The 27236-nt window shown below is 38.6% G+C and overlaps 1 protein-coding gene across 2 annotated transcripts in view; it reads right to left on the reverse strand.

Moving 5' to 3' along the window:
- The window catches only part of ELMO1 (engulfment and cell motility 1), a 301790-nt gene that overhangs the window by 165101 nt on the left and 109453 nt on the right, over window positions 1–27236 (reverse strand). For both annotated transcript variants that reach the window (XM_054273352.1, XM_054273353.1), the window contains 5 exons: window positions 26182–26333; window positions 25227–25305; window positions 21487–21537; window positions 19923–20045; window positions 18477–18608 (listed from right to left, as the gene is read on the reverse strand). In XM_054273352.1, the coding sequence (XP_054129327.1) occupies window positions 18477–18608; window positions 19923–20045; window positions 21487–21537; window positions 25227–25305; window positions 26182–26333 (537 nt within the window). The remainder of the gene's footprint in view (window positions 1–18476; window positions 18609–19922; window positions 20046–21486; window positions 21538–25226; window positions 25306–26181; window positions 26334–27236) is intronic.

The following is a 27236-nucleotide window of genomic DNA, read 5'->3' on the forward strand; positions in this document are numbered from 1 at the left end:
TCAGAAGTTTTCAGGGAAGAGTCAGGACTGTGAAAGAACAGATGATAGAACAACTTCCAAATGTCAAAGAATCCAATTTTAATGGTGTCTTTCTAAAATGAACCCTCTCAAAACTGGTCATATTTCTTCTTTTTTTTTTTTTTTTTTTTTTTTAACAGAAAAAGGAACAATCTGTCTACCAAGGTAACACCGGGGACAGCAATTTCTCTCTTCCATCTTCAATTACTCGCTTACTCATTTTCTTCATCCTTTTAAATCTAACCCACTGTTCTGTGGGCTGGGAAGGAAAGCAATTACCTTCCTGATTCTACAGCACCTCTGCAAAACCTTCCCCAGATCAAACTGGGAAATCATAGTAGTAAATACGTGGATGTTTGTTCCTCAGAACTCAGGACAAGAAGAGTGGGAACTTTTAAAGTGAGATTTAAGGTGAATTATGAATTGACAAACTGATGCTAAAAGTATCAACGAGCACAGAGACTCACCATTTACCCCTTCCCTAAATAAACCTTAAGTTTTACAGGCAAAATGTTCCCATCTGTTCATTTGCACAAGAATTACAAATAAGAAAAAATACTACATTAAACCAACATTTGTGAAGAGGTAGTCAGCTAAAATTCTTAATGAGGAAATATTTTTGTCTTTTTATTTAACAGTACTGTATTCAAAGGGATGATGATGTTGCACACCACTTCCATCATCACACCTAATGAGATATAACAGTGACTTGGGAATTTTCAGCCTCTGTGTAATCAATGGAAGCAAGAACTAGCAGATTTATTTTTCTCTTGATAACTACTTAAATATGCAAATGTGATTTTTTTTTTTCTTCCAAAACCAATTTTTTAAATTTACAACAGAACTCAGTGCTAGAATGAAAATGTATCAGGAGGATTCCTGAATTTAAAGAACAAATCTACAAACAAAACCACAAAAACCTCACACTCTAATGCAAGTAAGGAGTATCCAAAGCTCAGTAACTGCTATATATTCAAAAGAATATGAAGAAAATAATTTAAGATACTTTCAGTGCAAGTCATTTAAACCACATTTCCATTATTCTACCACATATAAAGAACTCCAATATATTTCTACTGGATTATATTCTACTGGATTAGTATATTATACTGGATATAATTTTCATGAAGATTTAAAAATTTCATCTGCAACAATGATGGTGGTTTTTCCTTAAACTCATTTCTAGGTCTTTTTAGCGTTGTGTTTTGGCAAATATTTGTCCATTTCTATTAGCAAATAAAAATTTTGAGGTTTGTTTTTCTTTTTTGTTGTTATTGGTGTGACAGCTTTGGGATACATATTAGTACACTACAAATGTTATCCTCCAAAAATGAAACACGTTCCTATCTAGGTAATGTGTTAATCAACAGACCTCCTGTATCAAGTTTGACCTCACCAATATAAATCCATCCCTCTCAATAGCAAAGAAATTTCAAGTACAATCTGCACATCATTTGCCCTGAAAAAGATAAAAAAGCAGTAATTTGACTACTGTATATCCTTAATTCATTGAGCCAGTATGTAATCTAATGTAAAGAACAATAGAGTTCAATGTATGTCACTACCAGAAATCTGTCCCAGTTGTGTAAAGATGCTATAGTGGTAAAACTTGTAAAAATCTGAATGTTAAGGAGGTGCAATTAAATCACCTAAAAATCACTAAATAGACCATAACAGGCATGTCAAAAGCACTACATATTTTCAATCATGAATAAATTATACATTATAAAGCAAGACAAAAAGCTTCTGCATAATTCTTTGTATTTCACACATGCCTATATTATGTGGAGCTAATGGTTCTGATTCCAAAATCTTAAACCCTACAGTCTGCCAATAATTTCAAAGCCTAGAAGAATCCAAAATGACTGCTTTAACTCAGATGATCACATTTTGTCCAATGCATAAAAACTGTGAGCCACCTTTCAGGTTTTATTTCAGTTTCTGAGGGCAGATTTTAAAGTTAGATGCATGTTTAGCACTTCACAGATTATTGACTTCTTATGACTGAACTAATGTTTACTGGGCAAATGTAGTTATCAAGCAGGAACACGTCATGTACTCTTTCAGGGATATATAGAATGAATTAATGGGTTGTGGTCATTTCAATTAAATTTTTTCAGCATGGAAAATTACTTTCAGATATCTCACCATACACACTAAGTTTACAGAACAATGGAATAAGCAGTCAAACATCCAGTTGCAGATATAGCTGGGACTGGGTCAAAAAACTAAAAGCCACACTAGTTTATTTACTGAGATTAGCAGATCATTTTACAGCCAGACCCTGCCAGGTTTCCTGTCTACCCTGACTTTTTGGGCAAAGTCAATCCACTTTAGATTAAATGGCTGCCAGATGAGATGTGAGCTAATCCAGATGGCTTTCACTGCAGGGAATTAGGGACCCTTCCCATGAGACCTCCTAGAGGCTCAGCTGCAAGAGTGTGAAGCAGGTGTCCCTCCAGCCAGGGCTGCTGGAGAGCAACCAAGAGCTACAGCTTTTCGGAAAGCTCCAGCTCTCACAAAATCACAATGGAATATATTACCCACGTCCTGGCCAGCAAGCCACTTTTGTATTGTTTGAACTACAACGCTCATGAAGTACACTGGGAAGAGCAGGCACACAGTACCCCCAACCTCAAAAGAACTACTGTTATAAATATGGGCTTTTTTATGACTTTGGAATGTGCTGGGAGATGATTGCTTTAATTTTACCAATGCCATTAAAGCAGTTTGCCCTCTCTATACAGATAGAAACTAAGGCATGAATTCTCATCCTGCCCAGCAGGAGAAATAGCAAGGTAGCAAGAAGAGAGCTATGTGAGAAAACAGTGTGAACACTGCTAGCAGGAACAGCAAGCCAAAGAAATTAATCTATCTACACTTGAATACTGCAAATGTACACAGATTAAATGTGTGTGACTAGACAGAAGTCATACCCACAAGACCCAAAATCTACCTCAGCAATTTTATCTCTGTGACTCCTATTATATGTGTCAATTAGTTAGACTTAGTGTTCCTAAGTAAAATTTTGTCATGAAAAGCTTTTTTTGAGTTTGGGAAAATTTAATGCCTGTTAGGTAAGGCAGACTGTGACTTCCACTCATTATTTAAGCATAATGGCTCCATAATTCAGGAGAAATTCAGAGCTCTTCAGCAAACGTTTTTTAGAAAACTTAAGGAAAAGATGCAAAATAATTAATGAATGTACATATGTATTTTATCATAAGCTTCAAACAAATGAGTTACATTGCCTATCAATAAGGAAAAAAATAAGAATCTCTATACCTTTTTATTAAGTAAAATGAAAAGTTCAAAACCAAATTGTGCCAAATCTTGGGCTCCTTGAATTGGAATTTTCTAAGCCTTAGACTACCATGAGAGCATATACTTGATTGTTTTAGTTACACTCTGGGCAGTTTTATCTAAATTTTTTAACATAACATTTGCTTCTGAAATTTAAGGTGCAAAACAACTTTCAGTTATATTTCCTTTTAAAGAAAAAATACTTAAATTATAAGCAATAAAGTAAAATCAAAGTCGGTCAAGTAAAAATAATCATTAGAGGAAGATTATTTCCTGAGGAAGTGCATCTACAGGGAGGTCACATGCGAAGCAGCCAGTTTATTGCTTCAGTGGCCTCTTTTTTAAGTCATCACTAAAGAGTGAAATTCTGAATTCCTTCCTGCTGCAGCAACTATCATCTTCAGTAAAGGATATGATGCTTGTGTACTATGGTAGGCACAACCACAGAACAAGAAGATTGACACTCCATTTGAGCAGTGAATTATAGTTCTCTTGGAATTTCATGACCAGCAATGGCAGTGGTGGCTGGGGACATCCCAGCATCTCTACAATCCATGCTGCCTTGAGAACAGTGAGCTTGGAAAGGGACCTAAACTCAATGCCAAGCATCACGAGGTAAGCTGTGGATCTATCCCAGCTTACCTCGTGATGCTTGGCATTGAGTTTAGATATTTCTGTAGAAAGGTTTTGTGATTTTCCTTTCCAAGCAAGCTGGGTCAAACCTCTGTCATGTGCAAAAGGAAAGGCCCAGGCTGTGTTTAGTTCAAATACAGTGGAGAGAAGTCAGCCCTATGTCTGAGAAAACCCCAGTTCAAAATTAATCATCCCTGTGAATCTACTGGCTGCTTGGCAGCCAGATACAACAGCTGTCCAAATTTAAAATGGAAATTTCTGTCCCAGAGCTCTGGAAAACAGAACTGGAATGGCATTTGCAGCCAGGCATATGGACCTGCAGAGCTGGGTGAGAAAGCCAGCTACCATTATGGAGCTCTGTGGTTCACCCTCTGACACTTCTTTTATTACCTGTGACCAGGTCAAACTTCTAATAATTGCAGAGGATAAGATGAAAACTAATTTACAGCAAAGGAGCTGTCATCATATGTGATATTTTAACAACCTCTGGATGGACATTCCCAAGTACAAAATTACCAGCTATACAGTCAAATCTTTCCCCTGCTGGAGGAAAGCAGCCAGGCTCTGTAGATGTCAGGGGAAGATTTGGAATACAAGACCAATCCCTCCTAAAACCTTTGAGTTCATATTCTGCCTTAAATCAGCAATAACCTATGCCCATCCTGTAGGATACCCTCATCTGTCCTCAATATCAAAGTAATAAAAAAATATACAACCAAAAAAATCCCCAAAACAAACCACAAAGATTAAAAAACCCACTGGATCCATTCACTAGAGAATTTCAGTTCCCTAGAACTTCAGTTCCATTTTTCTTTCCCTCCTTCTCCAGGAATGTGAAGCTCTTCTGATTAGAGCTGGGCTCTGCAAAATGCTGATATGTATTGCATGTCTTGGTACTGTTCTACTGTTCTGCTCTGCCTTCATTCTCCTCCAGACAAATGTCACAAAGAGGATGCAGCTGCACCAAAATTATCCCAAATAGGGAGATTTTTTTTAAATATAAGGAATTTTTAAAAGAAGACAAATCTCTACTATTCTATGATTTTATGTGTGCGCTGTGTAACAAATGGACTACATTTAACTACCAAAATATTCAGAATTTAGATACGAAGGTGTTTTTAATTTGAGGAAATAAATGGGTTATTTAAAAATAAGGTGCCTTTCTCCCCTTGTCTTTGAATTTATTCTCAGGCCTCAGTTAATGAAATCTCATATTGAAAAAGAATGTTTGTAAGTGAAGAAAATCAAAATATTTTGTGTGCGTTGCTATTTACCATCCTTTAAATATTACAACATGTAAAAAAAACCTCTTGAGGAATGAAATAATGAGGAAAAAAACAATATGCACATGTAAGTAACACACATATCTGTTTGCATGCATGCATACACTGAAAAACTTCATAAACCTAAATAAAATATTTGCTGTAATTAACATTAAATTGAATTTACACAGTTTCACAAAACTACCATCATTTAATACCGAGCAAGGGTTTGTCTAGAATCATCTATCTAAACCAAGTCTTGTGAAGCAGACAAAGCCAACACAACAAAAGCATTGAGATGTCATTATATCTGACCAGTTTTGTGGGGCATGGTTCTCTGTGGGTTTTTTTTGTATGCAAATTCTGAGATATGTCGTACATAATATCCAGAGAAAGACATCCAAGGTCCATCCATCTCCCAGTGAAGGAGTCAGAAAATAATTCTTCTGTTAAGAAATAAACTATTCAGCCCAACTACATTCAAATCCATGGAGCTTGCCTGCCCCCACGAGTTCACAACTGAGATGCACATGGCAAAGAAAACTATTCAGTGAAACCATAGATAGTATATATATAAAAGAGAGAAAAAAACCCCAGATATATAGTACTCCATTGCAACTAACTTTAAATTAGCACATTTACATTTGTTAGTGGATTTTCTGCAAGAGAAGCATGCTCTTTCAAATCACAAAGATTTTAATACTTTTATTTTAAAAGTTTGCAATTGAAAATACTGGAAAAGGTATAAATACTAAAATACCAACCTTTTATTCCCCCTTCTCGAAGCAACTATCTTCATTAAGCAACTGATTTAAAGGATAATTCCTTCAACTAATACTTATAATAAGCACAAAATAATGAAATAAATAATTAAAATATCAAAGCACAAATGGAATGATGTTATACAGAGCCACACAGACGCACAATCACAGATATTTCATTCTGGTTAGTTTTAACTTTGTTGTTGAAGTGATACTGAAAGGTCAAAGAAGCTCAGTGGCCCATCAAGATTTTTTTCCCTTTCTTTTAAATCTGTTCTCTTTTGGAATGACTAATGCTAAGAGGAATTCAGCTGCATATGATAAAAAACCCCTGGTTTAGTAATTTTACCAATGTTCAAGTTTCTAGATGCCCATAGATCCGGACAAGTAGTCCTGGGAAATCACATGCAGCTGCATGGTAAACAACAACAGCAGCTTTAACATATGGATTTTGTGGTCTCTCTTTCTGGTCAGTATAAAGATGCATCTGACCCAGGAACCTCATCCTGTGCGTATCAGCTCAGATGAAAAGCACCAAGGTTATACAAAATTAGTAATTCTCTACTGCACAGATGTCATCAGGTCTGCCTTTCCTGGTTACAACATAACCCATTTTCCTTAATAAGAAAAAAGTTCCTCAAGTTTTCTCCAAGCCATTTAAAACTTGATGCCTCCAAACAACAGTAATTCTCTTGCATTCTTCTGTTAGCACCCAGGATCCACAGACAGCAGTCTGACAATGAAGAAAAACTGCACTGTCTTTGGGATTACAGATAATTCTCAGGCTTTTTTGTCATTTTTGCATATTTATTCCACACTGCAATCACACTTGGCTGAGAAGATGTGATGTCCCCCAACAGCATCTGCCCCTGTGGCCAGAGGAGATCACCCCTCTCTCTTGGCAGGGGTTGCACCCTCACTGACACGTAGGGCAACTGAGGAATCCTTTGAATCCTTCAAGGAAATCCTCAGAGCCTTGCCTTGAAATAATGCACCACAGGGTCTCCACCTAGGCTGAAAGAGAAGACTTGCCCCATGGAGCCGTGCATCCCATCCCAATTCCTTTCCCTATATGTCCCAAATTCTCCTTTCCCTGTTTCCTCATTGGTTGTGGTATCCCTGGTGGCTGGCCCTGTCTTCCCAGTGGATCAGTGCCCTTTGCCCTGCCCTTTGTATCGTCCCTGTGCCCTCAGGCCATTGGCCACTGACCCCTACTTCACCCTGTGCACAGCACATGGTTTGAGGTTTTGTCCCTGATTTCCCTTCAGCATGCTGGAATAAACCTTCACTGGAATTTATCATACAAAAGGCCCTTCTGCCTCTCTTTGCTGGGCAAGCCATGGCCATTGTGGTGTGTGGGCTTGACTTCTCTGCCTGAATACTTGGACACAAGTGGCTTTTCCAGAGGAGATGCTTGTTGGGAAATAGCTCACAGCATCCACCATCTAAACCCCACGCTGTTACAGGAAACCAAACTGCTCCCCTGCTTGTGCCTAGCTGGCATCTGCCCACACATCCTTGCACTGCTCAGAGTGGTCCAGGGAGATTTGGTTGAACCACAAAAGAGATTTGTGGTTTAACCACTAACCCTGGGGCCTACCCTGCCCCAAGTTACACCAGAGGAGATGTCTCCCACCACACACTGACCTGAACATCTCAGCACATCAAAGTGTCAGTGTGAAGAGTACAACCTTGCTGAGTTGCAAACCTCAGTGGGGAGTGCTCCGTTCTACCTGCAGGAATCCTCTGCACAGCCCTGCGTTTTCACAGCCTAGCACCAAAAACATGCTATGGCATGGAACCATGGAATGCTTTGTTTATGGCAAACAGTAGCTTAGAACTATGATAGTCTGCTTATGGGAAAGATTACAACAGGTCACACACCAATGAGCTCCTAAAAGCAGCAAGCATGACAGTAAGCTTGAAGGATTTCTGGATTTTTGCCTTTCAGGTTTGAAAACAGATTGATGCTTTGCTGCCAATGCTCACATTTACTCAAAATGTAGTCTGAGTTGGCATCAAATGTAAGTTTTTCTGATTAGATCTAGAACTACATTTACAAAATCCTGTCTTTTAAAGATTTGTAGGAACTCCTGACAGATTAAAAAAACAACAAAACATAAAATACAAACAAACAAACAAAATAAAACCAAAAAACCCCTACCAAAACTCAAAGTCCCTGACTGCAAGAAAGTGTCCCTGCCACAGAACCTACATAAGGCTGAAAAACACTCAGAACACGAGAACAAACTGTAATTTTGGGGAGGATAAAATACCTAACCAGTAAGTGCCAGAAAGGAAAATACAGTGCACTGTATAACAAACCATAACACGCAAGCCAAATTAAGTAACCCACAGAGGTACCATTTAGCCTAAACATCAAACATCTGCTGGCATTCATCTGAGAAATGGGAATTTACAGCCAGAGCAGTTATTTCTACTGTATCTAAGGCTGGAAAAAATGTGTCTACGAAAGTGAGGTGTTGAAAAACTTTGGTGAGCAACTGACATCTGGTGTGATACTGGTGCCCTCTGCTGTCAAATATTACACTTCAGTTACCAGCTTTCTTTAAAATGATATTCCAATGTACTGCAAATAATATCAAGACATATACAGCAGGGAAACCAAGTATTTCTATCTGTAGGTGAATTATAAAGAAAAGCAATCCTGACAGACATTCAGTATTACTGCAAAGAGAAGATCTAAGTATGCTGTTAGAAAACCTTCTGTGGGATTCCCACATTGAGCTTCATACTGTAAAACAATCTAAAAGATTCATCTAATAAATTAAAGCATTCCTATGTTTTTCAACAAGCAAAGTGAAGACTTCAACTAGTGAAATGGAGTTTTTGTGTGTTTGGTTTTGGTTTTCTTTTTAAGTTTATTTTTAAAAAATAAACTAAAAAAGTCCATTTTCAGACTTAATTACCTCCATATAGATTCAGAAAAAATAACTGTAGAATTAACAACTGGCTTGCAGATTGCAGCTTCTTCAAATGCCAGTATAGACTAATAAAATCATTAGCTACATCTTTGGTATCATCATCAGTTTGTTTATATATCCTTACTCTTCCATTCTTTTTTTCTTTTCTTGTACTTCATGTATTTTGTTCACCTTTCTTAGAGAGCCTTCAGCACCTTTGTTGTGGTTGCTCTGCCTGAGATCTATCAAGTAGCAATGTCCACAGAAACATCAGGAAAGCAAGATGTCAAAAGTAAAGTGAAACTTGAGAAAAATATCTAAATTACTGGTAAATCTGGTTGTGCCATCTGCAGTTCAACTTGTCTATCACTTTCCATTTTTAAACTTTAATTTAAGATACTTTAAAATGATTTTAAGTGTCAGAACAGAATACTTAGCATTTTCTTTCTGTGCAAAAGCCTTAGCAAGTTTTAGCAATTATTTAACCTTTTTTAGGAATGTTTTATTATGCACTGCATTGCTCTAACTAAATCTATTTTTACGTAATTGTTTGTCAAAATCCAAGCCCACTCATTCTATGCAGGGAAAACTTCTAAGACTTGCTCTTGTATAAGTCTTGAAATTCCTTTTGAACACGGGCTGCATTTGGCTGCATTATGAGTGCTTAGGATTAACTGAATTTAACAAATCTCTTTGGAACACACTTTTTACGAAGATGTTGCCTCTCCTGAGCATTCCCTGGCCTCACCTTCCAGGCTTAGAGAAAAAAGCAAGCCAGGAGTGGAGTGGAAAGAGAGGGTAAGTAGATGGGTACAGAGAATAGTGAGAGGTGAGTGTCAAAGTCAGGAATTTGTAAGGCTTAGAAGAAATGCAGGAGTGCTAGGGCAGAAAGCAAGATGGTGCACACAATATTAATAAAATTCACAAGCATTTCAAACATTCACATCAACTTAGATGTTTTCACTGTTTTAAGGTCAGTATTATTTGAGGTCCTGGGCTGTTATTCCCAGTGATTACATCATGTTCTTGTGATATTCCTGTACACAGCAAGAGAATTACACAGGTAAAAGTTACTCTGTGAAAATAGAAATTACAGAACTCATCCTTGAGGCGTGTTTTGTCTCAAATACTTGCAAAAAAGTGTTTATGAATGTAAATACAGTCATATGAACCTTCAACTCTGTCTCTTTACTTAAAAGATTATCAAATACTGACATTGACAGTCACTATTACAACAACAGTCTTTCTTAACACCAAGAAATAAATGGTGATGTATGATCAGTCTGCATCTTCCAAAACTTACCTGGAAGAATAAATCAGTAATGGCTTATTTATAAGATAGCTACTGAAAGATCTTAGTTTCAAAACAAAACTACAGGAGAATGAAGCCCTCAAAGAGCGGAGAAAAGCAACCTCTGGTGGTCATAAAGGTAAAAACGAGAGGAGAAATCCAGTGTACAGTCCTGTCTTATCCCACTGGTCCTACATTAGGGGAATTTCAGTGCCAAAGGGCAGAACGTGGGTGTTTTTTTACCTGGACATACCATCTGCAAATTTAACTCTGATAAATAAAAGGATACTCAAATCTTATGAAAACTATGTATTACAATGAAAGGAGAGGAGAAGAAGAATTACCTTTCTGGCAGAGTGCTGTAAGACATGGATTTTGCTCTGCAAAGGTGTTTAATTATTAGCTGCCACTACTAAATGACAAAGGGTTTTACTTTAGGAGGAGCCATATTTACATAAAGAAATATGGCAACTGACCTGAAGGTCTGGCAAAACAAAAGCTCAGCAAAACAAAATCTGTTCAGAGTTGGGTTTTTTTCCACAGCAACAAGTGATTTCACAAGTTTTGAAATAGTAGATAGAGAAAAAGAGGGTTGTAGGAGTAGGAAGAGTGGAGGTGGATGGAAAACTACTAATAGCTTTCAGTAGTACAGACAATCTGTCATCTATGCTGTTCTGCTGTTAAGCCAGCGATTAAATCTTTTCAATCTAAAATTCAAAAAGGATCAGGTCTAAATTTTAAAAGGATCAGATCTAGTTTGACACATATGTAGCACTGTTCTAAAAATATTCCTCTGCCACTGCCAAAGCCAACAGGAAAATCTAAATGTAAGGATTCATTGCTTTTATTATAGTTGAAAAGCTTTCCCAAATTATTAAAAACCTATGAGCACCTCAGAGTATCTACCAAAGGAAATAGCAGGGAGGTGAGAACTAAAGAGCTGCAGATGACAGCTCACAATCTTTGTGATAAGTTTTTCAGCATTTTAGACCAGTTCCAGCTTTCAGTCTCAAATCACAAAATCTCAGCTTCCCGTCCAGGCCTTTCACAGTCCTACAACTCATAACATTGTAAGACTTCAAATATTCAGGCCTTCCTTTTTTTAGGAAGAAAAAGGATGACCATCTTCAGGTCTTCAACAAGAATAGCTAAGTAAATGCATCACATGGTGTTTGCTTCTGTCCATCTCCCTGTCACCCACTCTCCTAGGAAAGTTTTATCCTCCCTAGCCAGGCAAACTGGTACCATTAATCCAGATGACCAGCTGGAACAAGGGGGGACTTCAGAGATCCAGCTGTCATCAGTAACTCTATAGAATTTAAGGACTAGTCATACTCCTGCAGGGTTTGGCATCCCAACTCCATCCCAGTCTTGCCCTGTGTTAACATTTAGAGCCCAACTCAACTGTGGATGAGTGGTAGTCAACTTTAGGCTACCACTCATCCACACCATGCAAATTACCTAGAATTCTGCACTGCCATTTCACTGCACGATTTCACTTTGACTCTTTATTTTCTGCCTGACAATAATAAAGGGTGAATGACTATCACAAAACAACCTAATTCTTTATCTACGTACTTTCTATCACTGCAAATCTGAACTTTTTTTGAATATGCACACATCATCACCTGTAAACCTGTGACTCAAATCTTCAGTCAAATAATTTATCATGAATGGTAGGCTGCAATATATCAACAGTTGAAGTTAAATTGTACAAAACTAGGTTGCAACTATTTCACAGCCTAGAATGATAAGCAAAAGGTAGCAACCTATCTTTATTTAAAAAAATAATTGAACTGTGCTTGAACTATTTGAGTCAGAACCCCACACCTTATGGCAACAACAACAAAAAAATATGGAATTTTGCCTATAGATCATTTAAGAGGTGGGGCTCATTGTGCTGACTGTTATTACGATGGTCAATACTTCCTATTTCTAGGTACTGTTCCCAGTTTTTAATGTCTTGGACAGCATTTATTAGGCAAGTGAAATTTTCACACTGAGACAAAGATTAATATTTGGTCCATGTGCCTAAACCTAGTCCGTCCATTTCTGAAACACAGGAAAAATGCAATTTGTGTCTGTCTTTAGAAAGTCCTGACAACTTTCAGTGCAAAAGTTGGAAATGGTTGAGCAGGCTTCATACTGATGGAGGAACAAAAAGGGTGAGAGGAGGAGGTGGAGAGAGGGACACTAGGGAAAATCCAGAGAAGAACCACCTCATGAGGAGGGAATGAGGATGCAAAAAAGGAAAAAGGAAAGGAAAAGGAAAAGGAAAAGGAAAAAAAAAAGGAAAAGGAAAAGGAAAAGGAAAAGGAAAAGGAAGGAGGAAGGAGGAAGGAGGAAGGATCAGACAGGCTGGAAGCAGATAGATCCAGCTGGATATCAAAATGCAACAAAGAGCCCAAGGGGAGTGGGAACTCAAAACCAAAGATTAGGGAAAGAAATTGAGAGAGAAAGGCCAGAGAAGCTAAGAAGTTGGAAAACAAGGCATGATAGCACAGGGAACCTCCAAACTACCAAAGCTCAGTGCATAAACTCAGAAACAGCCTAAAGACAGAGTTAGCAAAACACAGAAAGGAGGTGTGGTGTGTCAGCCTTGGCCAGCAGCCGTGCACACACCCAACTGCTCGCCTACTCCCCTCTTCAACAGAGCAAGGCCGGGAAAAGGATGGAAAAGCTCACTGGCCAAGATAAGAATGGAGACTGTTCCATCATGGGCAAAACAGACTTGACTTCTGTAAAGTCAATGCAATTTGCTGCCAGTTAAAACAGATTTGAAAAGTGAAAACAAACACTAAAACAACACCTTTCTCCCATGTTTTCCCAAAGCTTAAACTTAATCCTTCACTCTCAAATCCTGGGGCAGGGCATAGAGAGGCAGGGACACAGAGAATGCCATGAAAATGAGAGAGGGGGAAAAGAAGCTCCCAAGTAAGCACAAGGAAATTACACACACCAGAGCTCTACTAGGTAGGTTGAAGAGGACAGCAGTTAAAGGCTGGAGTCATTTGACTTTGTGCCTCTTGCAGGTAATGACTGCAAGGTATTAATTACATTATTCCAAATTATTTTCCCAATAACCTCCTTTCAGCAGAGTCAAGGGACTCCATCTGGGGAATATATCAGGATGGCAAGGAGGTTACTAATGATGGACAGTCAGCTAATGAGCTATTCTGACACAATGAGAAGCACCACAGAAGAACCTATGAGAAAACTCTTAGTTCTTATCTTCAAAGTGCTACTTGGACACTGTGCTGTACAACAAGGGATTTTTGGAAAAGATAAAGATAAAAGACCTAAGATAAAGTAGATTAAAGATAAGTAGCTTAAGATAAAACTAAGTAGCTGCTCATCTGAGACATGAAGAAGAGAAAAAAATACAAGTCTGAAAGAAATCTTAGAAGCGCCCCAGGCCTATATTTTGCCTAAGGCTAACTCTCAACTGTTTTTGAAGCTTCTTTCCAAAACTTTTTGGACAAATCCTCCAAATTATCAGTGCTGGTGCTGCTTCTCCTCATATTAGAAAGTTTTTGCATTGTCTAACAAATCAACTATGCAGCCATTTAATCATCTATCTAATTATTCATGCCTTACTTCAGACTGCTCTAAGCAACCTTGGTTGTTGGTGGTTTTTTTCTTTCACACAGTCCTCACATGCTTTGTTTCCTGGACCCACCATTGTGAAATATATAAAATGTCACATAACAATGATAATAATGAAAGTACATTCATTATTTTTATAATTAATTGATCTCCATCTTTAAAGTTGTGGCAAATTTTGTCCCCCCCATTCCAATTAAAAATCTCTCCTATAAAGAAGTTGCCATCACTGCCTTTTACCTTACACATGGCTTCCTCCCTCTCAGCATTGGCACACACACTTGAGATTTCCACAGCATTTAGGCTGATTGGCTAAAAAGGCAATTTTTTAAAGTCAACTCTTGTAAGACATCTCCCTCATCACTGCAGGAGCCTCTGCACACAACCTGCATTCAGCCAGTCCACAAGCCACTGCAGAGTTTACAGAAATAATATAGTGTTCTATATGATGTCTAAAAAATAGACAAAAAATAGACAAAAAATGGCCTCAACAGTTCATATGTTCTGAAAATATCTTTCCAGATAAATCCTAGCTAAGCATTCAACTTTTTTTTGTGGCTACATTACACGGTCTCTCTTATCTTTTCCCACAGACAAGATACTTGCCTGCAGATGAAATTCTTGCCAGGGGTCCTAAATGAACACCATTGCTCTTCGTATGACTGCGTAAAATGACATCATTTCTGTTTCTGTAATCCAAAAGGTCATCTAATTTGTGAATGACATGGTGATTCTTCCATCACTGCTTCACATATTTGTTTCATCAGATTTCTTCAGCATATGTTAACTTTCTTAGGCCACCACCACAAATATCCTGCAAGTCAAGCCCATGCCTGACTTTTAAAGAACACCCCACCATTCTCAATTTCCTTTTAAATTGTCTCCTTCTATCAGAAAGTTTCTTACTGATTCCATAGCTCCTTTATTAATTCTCTTTTAATTTTGCAACACTAGCAAATTCCAATATAGCACAGCAAAATTTTGAAATCACTCACTTTCCATGTGGGCTTTTTCATTTATACAAACTATTTATATTTAATTGAAGGAAATCAAAACAAAACAAACAAAAAATTCTCAGAAGCTCTATATACTGAAAACTTGAGAAAAACCCTTCTAGGATGAGATTATTTGAGTTGCTTTCTCCAATATGTTAAGTTTTTTATCATTTGTTCAGAGCTGCCTATAAACAAACACATTCATTTCAACATCTCAATGAAGTAGTGCTGTTTAAAGAAGTATGATGAAAATATACAAGATTATGAGGTTTCTTGTAACTATTTTCCACTTCAATTATAGGAATTAAGCTTACTCAAATACAAGGGGGAGTATTGAGGCTATTTAATGTGCAATTGACTCAGAAAATAATAAATAATTCAATAGGATGGAGTGCATCCCAGATCTCCTAATTGGGTAATTTTTGTTGCATTCATCCGCATTTTAATAAATCTCACAACTGTGTCATCTGAAAATCTCTTTACTTGGTCATCACAACCATCTGGTGAGGTTCTGTGGTTGCTTTAGCTGAATGTAGGTTTCTAACTACACAGTTTTACAAATTACATTGTAAGCTTCTGAAACCATGTCTTGACTTTGTCTCTTTCTCACATTACATTTGTAGTGGGGCAAGGCTTTTTGATGTGGCTGAGAAAAATAAACAGAATTCTTGGATTTCCCATACAGAAGGAGAACAAGCAGTCCAGGAACAACTTATTAGCCAGACATGGTTTTACTCTCTCCCTTGAAATGAATATTTAATCAGCTCAAGAAATTGGCTTCCTGACCATCGGCACCAGTGGAATGATGACAGCATTCCAAGTCAGACTCTTGTTTGGCAGGTTTCTCGTGCCTCACAGCTGAGGCAGAGGGGAGACAAACCTCACACTACTCATGATCAGTTTGTTAACATAACTCTACCTGCAGCTGATGAAAGCACTGAAGACATTTTGTTGAAAAGGAGCAGATGGGGTGAAGGCAGCTGGGAGTCAGAACGCTGCCCATGTATGAGGCTGAGGATGAGCAGCCGGGTTTCACAAGGGGTCCTGCTCCCTTTCCCAGCCCTGTGGGGAAGGTAATACTCCTCTTCAGCTGTTAAAAAAGTTGTACCTGCAGTGTCACCTGGACTCTTAGCTCAAAGTAAAGCTTCTGCACAAAAGTAGAATAACTCTACTCACAGTTCACTGTTGACATTTTTATTTCTTGTACTTTGCCTCACCATACTGCTACTAGAATAACCTGCCTCCCATTAAGGCTCTTGCCATGGTGTTTCTCTAACAGCTTACTTTCACATACTGCTTCTTATCTCCCACTATGGTTTCCTACATTTCCTTCACTGCTTTAATCCCAGTTCCCATTTCCTCCTAAACATTGCTCCCCATCCCCTTTTGAAAGGCTATCATAATCAAGTTGTAAACAGTGCTGCAGTTACCCTTGACAACTGCCAGAGTGTTTTCAGTAGGCTTCCCAATGAACTGCTCAAATGGGAGCAATGAAGCTGAGGGATGAGTCAACAAAAAAAAAAAAAAAAAACAACCTCACACTGAGCTTCAAAGGCTGCTTCAAAGCACTAATTTTGCTATCATGCCTGCAACCCCAAAATGCCAAGTTCCTCTGTTCTCATCTATTTACTTGATTACTCCTTACAGATACAACAGCACTGATCCAGTGGTAAATTTTTCCTCATTCATCAGTAACGAAAACAGCTATCAGAACACAGAAAAGCTCTACCCAGTTCCTTTGTGGTTTTGGGAGAATTGAGCCCTATGCTACAGAGCTGGGCAGAGCTCTCAAACTGCACATTAAGCTCCAGTTTGCACCAAGAGTGCTGAAAACCTCTCTGTCTGTAACTGTGGCTACTGTATGTTCAGTGTATATCTGCTAGGCCAAGAGGACAGTAATGGATCACGGGAGATATGAAGCATACCTTTTTACCTAAGGAGAAAGAAAACTGCATACTAACCTAGAGTGAGCAATAAATCAAGATATTAATTCACTGTACATGTGCACGCTCTGTTTCCAGAGGGGGAAAAATACACATTATTACTATAAATGTGTGCAACGGTTTAGCCAGATCGTGCTCTGCTCCCCAACAGGGTTTAAGGCAAGCCCAGAACTCCAATGCACCTGATTAAGTCAGGGTACAAGAGATTCTGCATCCCCTACTCACACATTGAAGGACTTTAAGCAAACAAAACACAAGGTCCTATAAGTGAGTCCATAGAGTAGTATCTCAGATTTATTGTACTCATAAGTCCATCTTATTGCTAACAAACTACAGTGACTTTACAGGGCTGTCACAGATCCACTAGGCAATGCCTGTACATCCAGGATATCATTAAAAGTTAGATTCTAATGGTGGCATGTCATGCAAAACTACATGCTTAAACTTAAGGTATTTATTTCTTCCAGCTAGAATCACGGAATTGTTTAGGTTGGAAAAGACCTCTGAGATAATTGATTCCAACTGTGCTATGGTCACCACTAATCTGTGTCTCTAAGAGCCACATCCACACATCTTTCAAACATCTCCAGGGTCCATGACTCAATCACTTCCTTGGGCAGCCTGCTCCAATGCTTGACAACCCTTTCCATGAAGAAATTTTATGGAATATCCAATCTGAAACTATCTTGTCCTGTAACATGTTACCTGGGAGAAGAGACTGATCTTCACAAGGCTACTACACTCCTTCCATGGAGTTGTAGGGAGCAATGAAGTCTCTCTTGAGCCTGCTTTTCTCCAGGCTAAACACCCCCAGCTACCTCAGCTGCTCCTCACCGGCCTTGTGCTCCAGACCCTTCACCTGCTTTGTTACCTTTCTCTGGACAAATTCCAGCACCTCAGTCCATTTCCTACTGAACACAGTACTCAAGGTGTGCCCTCACCAGTGCTGTGTACAGGGGACAATCCCTGCCCTGCCCCTGCTGGCTACACTATTGCTGATCCAGGCCAGGATGCCACTGGCCTTCTTGGCCATCTGGGCACAGCTGGCTCATGTTCAGCCAGCTGGTCACCGACAACCCCAGATTCTTTTCCTCTGATCATCTTTCCAGACACAATTCCCCAGGTATTGTTCACTGAATGGGGTTGCAGGACCCAGCACTTTTACTTAATCTCATACAGTTGGCCTCAATTATCCTCCACACACTCCAGGAATCTCCTAGAATGTTTCCTTTCCGCTCTATCATATTTCCAGCTGACAGCTGATAAGTCCAAAGTACCCTGTGAGAAAAAGGGTTAGAGATCTTGAGACTTGTCCCAGATGCTTGTGGTATATTTTGCTGCTTCTTTATCCTGGTTGGATGGCCTTTAACAGATTCCCACCATGAAATCTGCCTCACTGACCTTCCTCCTGGTCCTTACCCATAAAGGCTCAATCCTATTGTGACCATTACCAAGCTCAGGGCAGTCAAAACACTCCCTAAGGTGTGTTAGGGGTACTCCACTACCTCTACTTCCTTGCCTGTCCCATGTAAAGAATTTATAGCCTCCAGTCCAGCACCCTGGCTCCTGCTAAAGCTGTCACTTGGAGTTAGCAGGGTTCTGGGGAAGGGGAGGAAAGTTATGTTTGCCATTCCTTTTAGGAAACAGACAGAAGACCAAAGTAAGAGAAGAGACTAATGAAAAGATGTACTATAATGGATGCATGCACCCACTTTCGGTGGATTATCACACAAAAATACTCACAATAAATCCAAGTTTTTTATAGTCTCGAGTGTACATAGACTTCCGTTTCTCCATGCTGCCACTGCTGTTGTTAGGTTCGGATTCGGCATCAAATGCAATTCTTCTGAGTTCAAATATGATATCCCGCTGAGCCTACATCAAAACAACGTTAAAAAAAATTGGTTAAAATAACTGACCTCTCACTTTAACAATACCACAAAAGGTGTTTCAAAACATGGTATTCCTGCCCACTGCCCAAAGTTTTTTTGTCTAAATTCCCTACTTCATACTTGGAGAGACAGTCAGCAAGAATGACCTCGTTGTTCCCATTTTCGAAAGTCCTCACATTTATGAGATTCACACATGGGTAATTAAGTGTTGACTTCCAGAAGCAGGATCCACGTTAGCAAGGCCTCTGACTACACAATTTTAACCACAGAAGCCAAGAGATCACACACATTTCAAATTAAGCTGGTACGTAAGCACCTTGCTGGATGAACACAAAATGACTCAGCACTCTGCATTCATTTTGGTAACTATCCATTTTTGCTACTGCAGAAATAGGCAGGAGAGGAATTACTGCAGCTGGAAATGTCTCAAGACAGTGATAACCACACTACCAGCCATATTAACAACACTGCCTTAGTCACTCTCTATGGAAATATGCACTAATGTACTGCATGTACATTCCCAAGAGTCAAACTTTTCCATCTCAAACTTAGGAAGCACAAAATCCTACAGCATGATGTTACCTATGTTTACAACTATCTCACTCTCCCACCTTCTCTTCTTCAAATTATTGGCAAGTCTTAAGATAACTTTAGCTTAAAAATGAAATCAGGTTCCTCCTTGTACAGGGCCTAAATGAAGGCCACAAAAAGATTAAAGAAAAAAAACACATCATCCCTATGGCTCATTGACCCTATATTTAAATATCTTAGAGGAGCGTCACTTTTTGCACATTGAGCAATATCAAAGTCAATGTCTGCACACAGTGAGCACTAAACAAATGAAGTACTTTATAGAATCCCAGTAACAAAACCAGGGTTTATTGTTACACAATTTAACTTCAACTCTAGCATGCCAGACAGTTTCCATGCAAACATTTAATTTAGCTCTACAGAAGTACTTCTAGGAAGGACCATACACCTCTAGTGCTTCGGAGAAAGGCACAAAGGAAACAAATGCTGGACAGCTGCTCAGAGTTTCTGCTCAGGAAGACAGAAAATTCTGTTCATGGAACTACGTGATAAGGAGAACTGTCTGGCCATTTGGTACTTTTGCACAAGGAATGAAATACCTAATGCATCTTCTTACAACCAAAAAACATAACCCAACTTCACAGAGAAAAAGAATAACTTATGTAAATGTTCCTAGCAAGTGTTTTTTTCCTCCATGAAGAGCTTTGGGTACATCAGTGAGGAGCTGCTGTCTTCCTGCTAAGACCAGATCATGCCAGACGCTTACTTGATCTTGTGGATCCATTTTTGTCATCATTCTGTCTTCCAGAAGATTGAAGGTAAGTACTTGCAGGACATATAGCTGGTGTGCCATTTCATTATTGATGGCCCTCTGTGCCCTGATAACATGCTGCAAAGAAAGAGAGACAGGCTTGGGTGAATCAGAAAGCTGCAGTGTGTGCTGTCAGGGGTTTCCATTCCTAAATATGTGCTTGCTATTCAATAGTGTATCTATACTTCAGAAATTAAGAAAACCCAAACAGCCAAAAATCTCAAACACAAACCCACATCCACCCCTAAAAATCAAACCAGGAATAGCACTACTGATTCAGGTGCTGTCTAAATAACTTAAGGAGACAGGACTTCACACTTTATAGGGTCTCTGCATATACTGAGAAGTAGCATTTAAAAAACAGTGCTGAGTAGTCACTTCAAAGAAAAAATAATTCCATCCCAAGAGCTTTAGAGCTCTGTATTTGATTTCTTTTTTTCCAAGAGATTATACTGAGAAAATATTTAAGAGAGTAGCTGTCTGAGCAGAAAAGTATTTAGGCTGCAAGCACAGCCAGAGAATACAGTGAATAGAGTAGCAAGGTTCAACAGGGAGTCAGGATCACATCACAATCCTGCCTCTACTAGCCAACTCCAACCTGTATGAGGAAGACTGCTTAGAAATAAATTAGTATATAATGCCCTATACATGCAGAATTATCCCATTCAAAAAGCAAACACAAAACTGATGGACAATTTAAAAATTCCTGGTGTGCAAAAAACACCAAGTAGTTTTATATGGGAAACAGAAAACAGACCCAGACCTCTAAACACAGCAAAGGACATAAAGAAAAAGTCATTAAGTGAGAGCTGGATACATCAACAGATGTTGTACAGTTCCAGAAAATAAAAGAATCTGTCTGCCAAAAGGCACTAGAGCATATTGTGAAAATAAATAAACAATAATTATCCTTAGGATTGTTTCAAATTTTTAAAGAACTCAACCAGTGTAAAAACAGGCCTTCTGAAATACATTCTGGGGGTTTTATATGCATCAGCGAAATTATGATAGCAAATGAGAAAGTGTGAGGGGTTGTTTGTTGTTTGGTTCATTTCACACTCACTACAGAGAAAGATTTTTCCCTCATTCCATTGAAGATGCAATCTACTCAAACATCAAAGGCAAAATCCCTGATTTTCCATGAGAGCAGATGCAGGTCTTCGATATTATATTCATTAACTATTTCATTAGCTTTAATTCATGCGTCTTGTGTAAAAGCCATGATGAATTGTGTCAATCAAGACAGAATAATCAAAAGAACCAAAAAACACAGGGGGCATTTAATACTGTGTTTTCATGAAGAAACAACATTTTCTGACTGGGAAAATAACACTTCCAAAAAGCAGTTTTGAACCCATTCAACTACCATTCAAACCTTATCTTCTATATTACAAGACTTCAAAACATATCAAAATACAAAGGCAATTAAAATGTATTAAGATAACACCTATGAACACCAAAAATGGAGTAATCTTTTCTCTCTCCTACTCAACAGTAATTTTGAAAACCATATACTTACAGTTAAGATGATGGAACGAAGCTGCTTTTGTGCCAAAATGTTTGCCATTTCCTGATTAGGTAAAAAAAAAAAAAAATTAAAAAAAATAGCCAGAAGCAGGTATTTTCATATCATAGCTAGAAAAACATACTGGCCTAAAAGGTCTTACATTTCTGCATTGTTACTTATAAATGAAAGGAGGCAGCATATCAGCATTAGAACTGTATTTGGGGTTCATAAAGTCAAAATACCATGAGAAGAGGGACCAAGATAGTTAAAAGTACATCACAAGCTGAGGGCTTTGGTGATCCAAAATCCACAGTGAAAGACTTCAGAAGAGACCTCTGTGGGTTGACGAGAGTATTTACATACTTGTTCAAGCACAACCTTCCCCCATAAACAATACAGAAGGAAGCATGGACTGGAAGCCAGCCAGGACTTTAAAACAATATGTCAAATAAAATTATTATTTACTTTGATATTTCAGCTGTTTTAAAATCAAGTGCTCTAACTTCCATTCAATAAATCAGCCTACAACTCAGTACTGTTTCATTATAACAAATGATAATTCTCCCCTGTATTTTAGTAGCAATGTTGACATTGGTCCATTCTTGTTTTAAATTAACTTGGCTTTCTAGACCTGTCTGAAAACATTGTCAAGGTGAATATGATTTTTCTTTAATGCTTAAGAAGCTGGCCCCAACTGTCCCTGCTGCAAACTGTCCTACAATGCATAGGAGGGAATATTTTACACTTATCAAGCATAAGAGTCTAATCTTAAGCATGCCTAAAAGAGCGTGCCCTATTTTTATGTTCCATGAGCTTTTCCATCAGTATAGAAATGTGTGTGTGTTTGTGTGTGTGCATGCTTGCACATGCAGTGCATTCCTGCTAAACTTTGTGAGAGCTGGAGATTAATGTGGAATAAACACTAGTCACTTTTATATATTAAAAAAAATCCCCTATAAGACATAAAAACCGAGACTGTAACATTAAACATACAAAGGATGGAGGACTAAAACACACCTGCAGAAACAGTGTAAATAAAGCGAGTGTTAGGTGAGAACTTGCTCAGAAAAAGAAAATCATTCTTATTGTGAGATAGGAGGCAGTTAGAGATGTTGAGCTCTTTTCCTCGTACCAGGTAAATGGTGCTGCAACAGAGCATAGCAGTGATAAAGAAGGAACAAGGCACCAAAGACAAGAGAAACTCAGCTTCAGGTTTTGAGCCTTTTCTGGCTGCTCAAGTTTCAATTGCACATAACAACAAAGGAGCAAAGGAATGGATGATATAGATGGTTCCATCTCTTCCAGAAATGTGCAACTGAGCTGTAGGGGGAGTGCCAGGCACATGTTATACTTCAGTGTTTCTTGGAACAGACTGGCTGGATTTTTGTCAAACTATATACCAACTGCCAAAAGATTAACAGGTACAGAATATAGGATGGTATTTCTGCATTCAATGCAAAGAAAATAATAAAAAGGAAACTCCTCTAATTACTTTTTAGATTATCAAATTGTTACTTCTTTCTTATAGCTATAATTAAAAAAGCTGTTATTGAGATACTGGGTTTTTTGTCACTGGACTAAAATTGACTGAAGCAACAAGCATTCAAAAAACCAATTACTGCATCAAAATTAACTTTGTCTCCAAAAAGGCTACATTAGCAGCTAATAAGCTGCCTCTTCTAATATAAGTGCTGCCCTAGCTGATGAGAACAAGAATTATCTGACCAAATTTGCCATCTCATTTCCCATAGCAACGTCTCTGCAAAAAATGCAGACAAATGCCAAAGAAGTGTTTCAAACATTCATAGTATCATTTCAATGCTCAAACTCTCAGCTCTTTCCCAATAGACTTTTTTATTTTCTTTTTTTTATTAATAACCTAGGTTTCTCTAAATGATTTGGTCCTTGACAGGGGCAGAAGAAGCAAAGCAACCAGGGAGTCCTCATTAAAAAGAAAAATCTTGGACTTCTTGGGTTTTACATTACAGAAACAGAGACAGGAAAAAAAGAAAAAGTGAGGGGAAAGAATTCAGACAGCAGTGCCAATTTAAATCCCTTCCTTAATTGCAGAGCAGCCATCCACATCATGCCTGTAAGTTGGCAGCAGAGAGGGTGCCAAAGTTCCCAGAGTCATGAGTTTTGGTGCAGCTTCTCACTTCTAACAATATTAAGTAGTGAGTGCTGAACACTCACTACTTTGGAGTGCCCATCACCAGATAATTGCATGAGATTTCATCACCTCGGTTCATTGTCTTAGAAAGACAGAGTTCAGTAGGAGCCATCTGTTAATGCTATTTGGAAGGTAATGGACACCTACTATCTCTATCGTATGGTTTACTAATTAACCACAAGACAGCCATAAAGAGAAACCGAACACACTCTGACTGCACATTCTGGGTTATTAAAGGTGGAGGAAAAATTTCTGCAAGTGTCAGAGCTATTATCCTTCAAAGTCAAAGCAGATCATTATCTGCTGATGATCATAAACTCCATGACTAACAGTTTTGTGTCACATCAGCAGGTACTACAGGTGAAGTCTGTCTGGCTCACTGCCAGCCCCACTAGGTGGTTGCACTGCTGGCAAGATACAGTTTTGCTTGCTGGCAATACACTGGGTTACTGTGATTCAAGGAACACATGGCCACTGATTAATACTAAAATCTTATCTACATCTGACACTGTTCCTCCACTTCAAATATGACAAGGCATCCTTCTCACAGAAACACAGCGGCAACTATTCACAAATGCAAAAAGCAAAATATTTTGGTTTCTTGCAAGGATCTATTATAAATTTATGCCAAAATTGAAAGAAAAGTTTTTATTCTAATTTTTAGTTATTAGGTGCCTTCTTGCCCGTATTCGAGGAAGAAGGAAAAAGAGGGAGTGAGGGGTGGAAGAGCCTTTTTTTCCTAATTAAACCATGGGTTTACTTTTCCCTGTTTGCAATGTTAAAAATATTTTTAAGAACAAGAAACAAAACCCAAAAAATACCAACCAAACCCCCCTGAAAAACCCTTATTAGGGCTTTGATGTTTGTTTAAACAGTCACCAGCATTTAAAAATGTAAATAAATCTAAGGAAAGCCCTTGTCAGAACTGATCAGCAACTCTCAGTGAACTTGTTCTGGACAGTAACAGTATGTCATCACAAGAATTATCATCATTGTTCCTGGTGACAGAAATGTTAAATAAATAAATGCCTAAATCTGTTTTGACACAGGCTAGTAACTTCATAAACATGCATAAAACTTCACTATTTCATAACACTTCACATTCCATCCCCATTTAACATCAAGTAGCAATCTTGAAATATTTCCTGATGTCTGGCTCTAAAATAGCACACTATAAAAGTCATGAAATGCTTACATGGCAAGATATTTTTGTTTTCAAAAGAAACACACTTCTTAATAAAAAATCTGGGGGGAAAACATTCTACCAAAAAAACAGCCTGGGTTTACAAGCTGTGCTGGCAAAGAGTTCAGTACAATAAATACTACAGTCAGCCACAGTCAATATGGTTCATATGAGGTCACAGGGAACTACAAAAGCATGGAAGAATGTTTAATCCCTCCCAGTACTGGTGCAAGATGGAGGTAGTTCCATGAAAACGAATTATATCCCAGCAGGAAAAAACAGAACTAGCTTCAGTTTGAATTAAGTGCAGGAAAAGTGTGATGGGACAACTGCAGGTGTGAATATATGAAACACTTTTTCTCCCAAAGATGCATAGGTATACAACCTCCATCAACTTACCTGCCTCTTGTCATCCGGTGCTTTAAGAAAGAGTGCATTTATTACTGCAATGGTGTACGTCTGGATTTCTTGGTCTGTCCTGTTTGGAACAATGTTGTAGATGTGAGAGAAGAACACAAATGCACCTGAGCTGTAGAAATTGATCTTCCAGCTGCATTTCAGCAGGTAGAAGTGGAGGAGCTGTTTGCACTTCATGTTAACCATGTAAGTTAGGTGACCAAGGTTGGTCATGACCTGGCTTTCTTTATTAGTGAGAGAGAGAGATGATGTCCTGAAGGGAGACTCAGAATTTAAAAAAGGTGGAATGAACAACTCCTTGAACTGCCATTGACCCTCCACTGATCATAGCAAGAGTCTCATAACAAGTTTCTGTCAAGTGCACAACAGCTGGAGATAGGAAGAGGAATCTTCCCTAAAGGCTTTTGGAAATGAACCTGCTGATATCAAAGCTTTTCAGGTGCATTGAAAATGTCCCAGGTGGGAGACAAGCATAACTATGCACAGTAGGTTACTCTATGCTACAAGAGGCAGCTTCCATCCATTTAAGTGCTTCACATTACTATTTAAGAAAAAGCCCTTCCCTTTTCAAACATACATTCAGCAAAAGTTAAGCAATTTTTGTCTTACACACTTCCCAGAGTCTGGCAAATAAAACAACCCCATCTGTATGCTAATTAAGCATTTCATTACCACAGGGTGCTCTTCTCATCATTCCCCACTTCCAACTACATAGGTAGCTTATGGAAAAACAAACAAAACAAAATCAAAAAAGCCCTAAAACCTAATGACCAGGCAACTCCAGAAATATTGTTACCAGTTATGCAGTCACATGTAGTGGAGTCAGGAATCATAAAGGAGGTTGCTGGTCTTTATAGTACTGTTTTTTCTCCAAATGTTGTGCTATTTTAAGGGGAAAAAATATCCACCATATCATGTGGTAGTCAAAGCCACTCACCCCTGCAGATGTGGGATCAGCTGCCCAATTGTGATCTCCTGTGCTACCTTCTGGTACAGGTCATGACTATTGAGCACCATCGATTCCAGGATTGCCAGCGACCGTTGCAAGATAGAGATGTCCGAGGCAAATTTGTTCACGTAGCTTGCTATCTGCAAACACAATCATTCAGAGAATTTGCATCTTGTCAGGAAAACAGGCAAAGGTAAGAAAGAAAACTGTCAGCGTGGTTCAGAAAGGCATTAGATAAAAGGCAGTCTTGTCCACATGCCAGTTATCAGTGAATACCTGAAAATGATCAACCAGGCACAGCATATACCATCAAAGAACACAGTGGCACAGCGTCTACAGCTGGCACAAGTCACCAAAGGTTATTGTCAATATTCACACAACTGAAATGTATGCTTCATCATTACATTATAAACATGAAAAATCAGCATCAAAAAATTCAACAATTCTATTTTTTGTGTAGAAAACTTTGGAAAAAACAAGGCAACTAGTTCTCATTTTCTCCAGAAAAAAAAATGTACAGGCTAAAAATATCTAGGCTTAAGGCAAATTTTTCAAAAGAGAAACTTTTAATCTAGCTTTTTGGGAAAAACACAATCTAGAAAAAACATGCCTTTTTCTTCTGCTTGGTGGGTGTTACCAATAATGCTGAAAACTCTTTCCAGGTTACCAATTAAAACTCTGTTGATGATCAGGACAACTGGTTCCATAACCCTGTCTAGAGTCCAGCTTTTCATTAATAACCTTCCCTTTTACTGCAAGTTGCCACAAACAAATAGCACATTAATTAAAACCAAGTTTGACCTCTGCTATTTTGCAATGTGGCAATGACAAGCTGCACACTCATCTGCAGAGTCAACACAGCTGTGCAGTGAGATGTGGCAACACACGTTCTCCAGCATGCTGCCCAGCCCAAATACTTCCCGGGAAGAAACCTGCCTTCTGCTGATGCAGAAAGTGAGAACTGCAGGGGTTTTCCTCAAGTACTCTAACACCAGCACAGTCAAAATGAAAGGCACCCAAGAAAGTACAGACTGAAGTGTACT

Source organism: Melozone crissalis, unplaced genomic scaffold (assembly GCF_028551555.1).
Source record: "Melozone crissalis strain CALT ecotype California unplaced genomic scaffold, PUWL_Pcris_2 ptg000016l_1, whole genome shotgun sequence".
Taxonomy (NCBI): domain Eukaryota; kingdom Metazoa; phylum Chordata; class Aves; order Passeriformes; family Passerellidae; genus Melozone; species Melozone crissalis.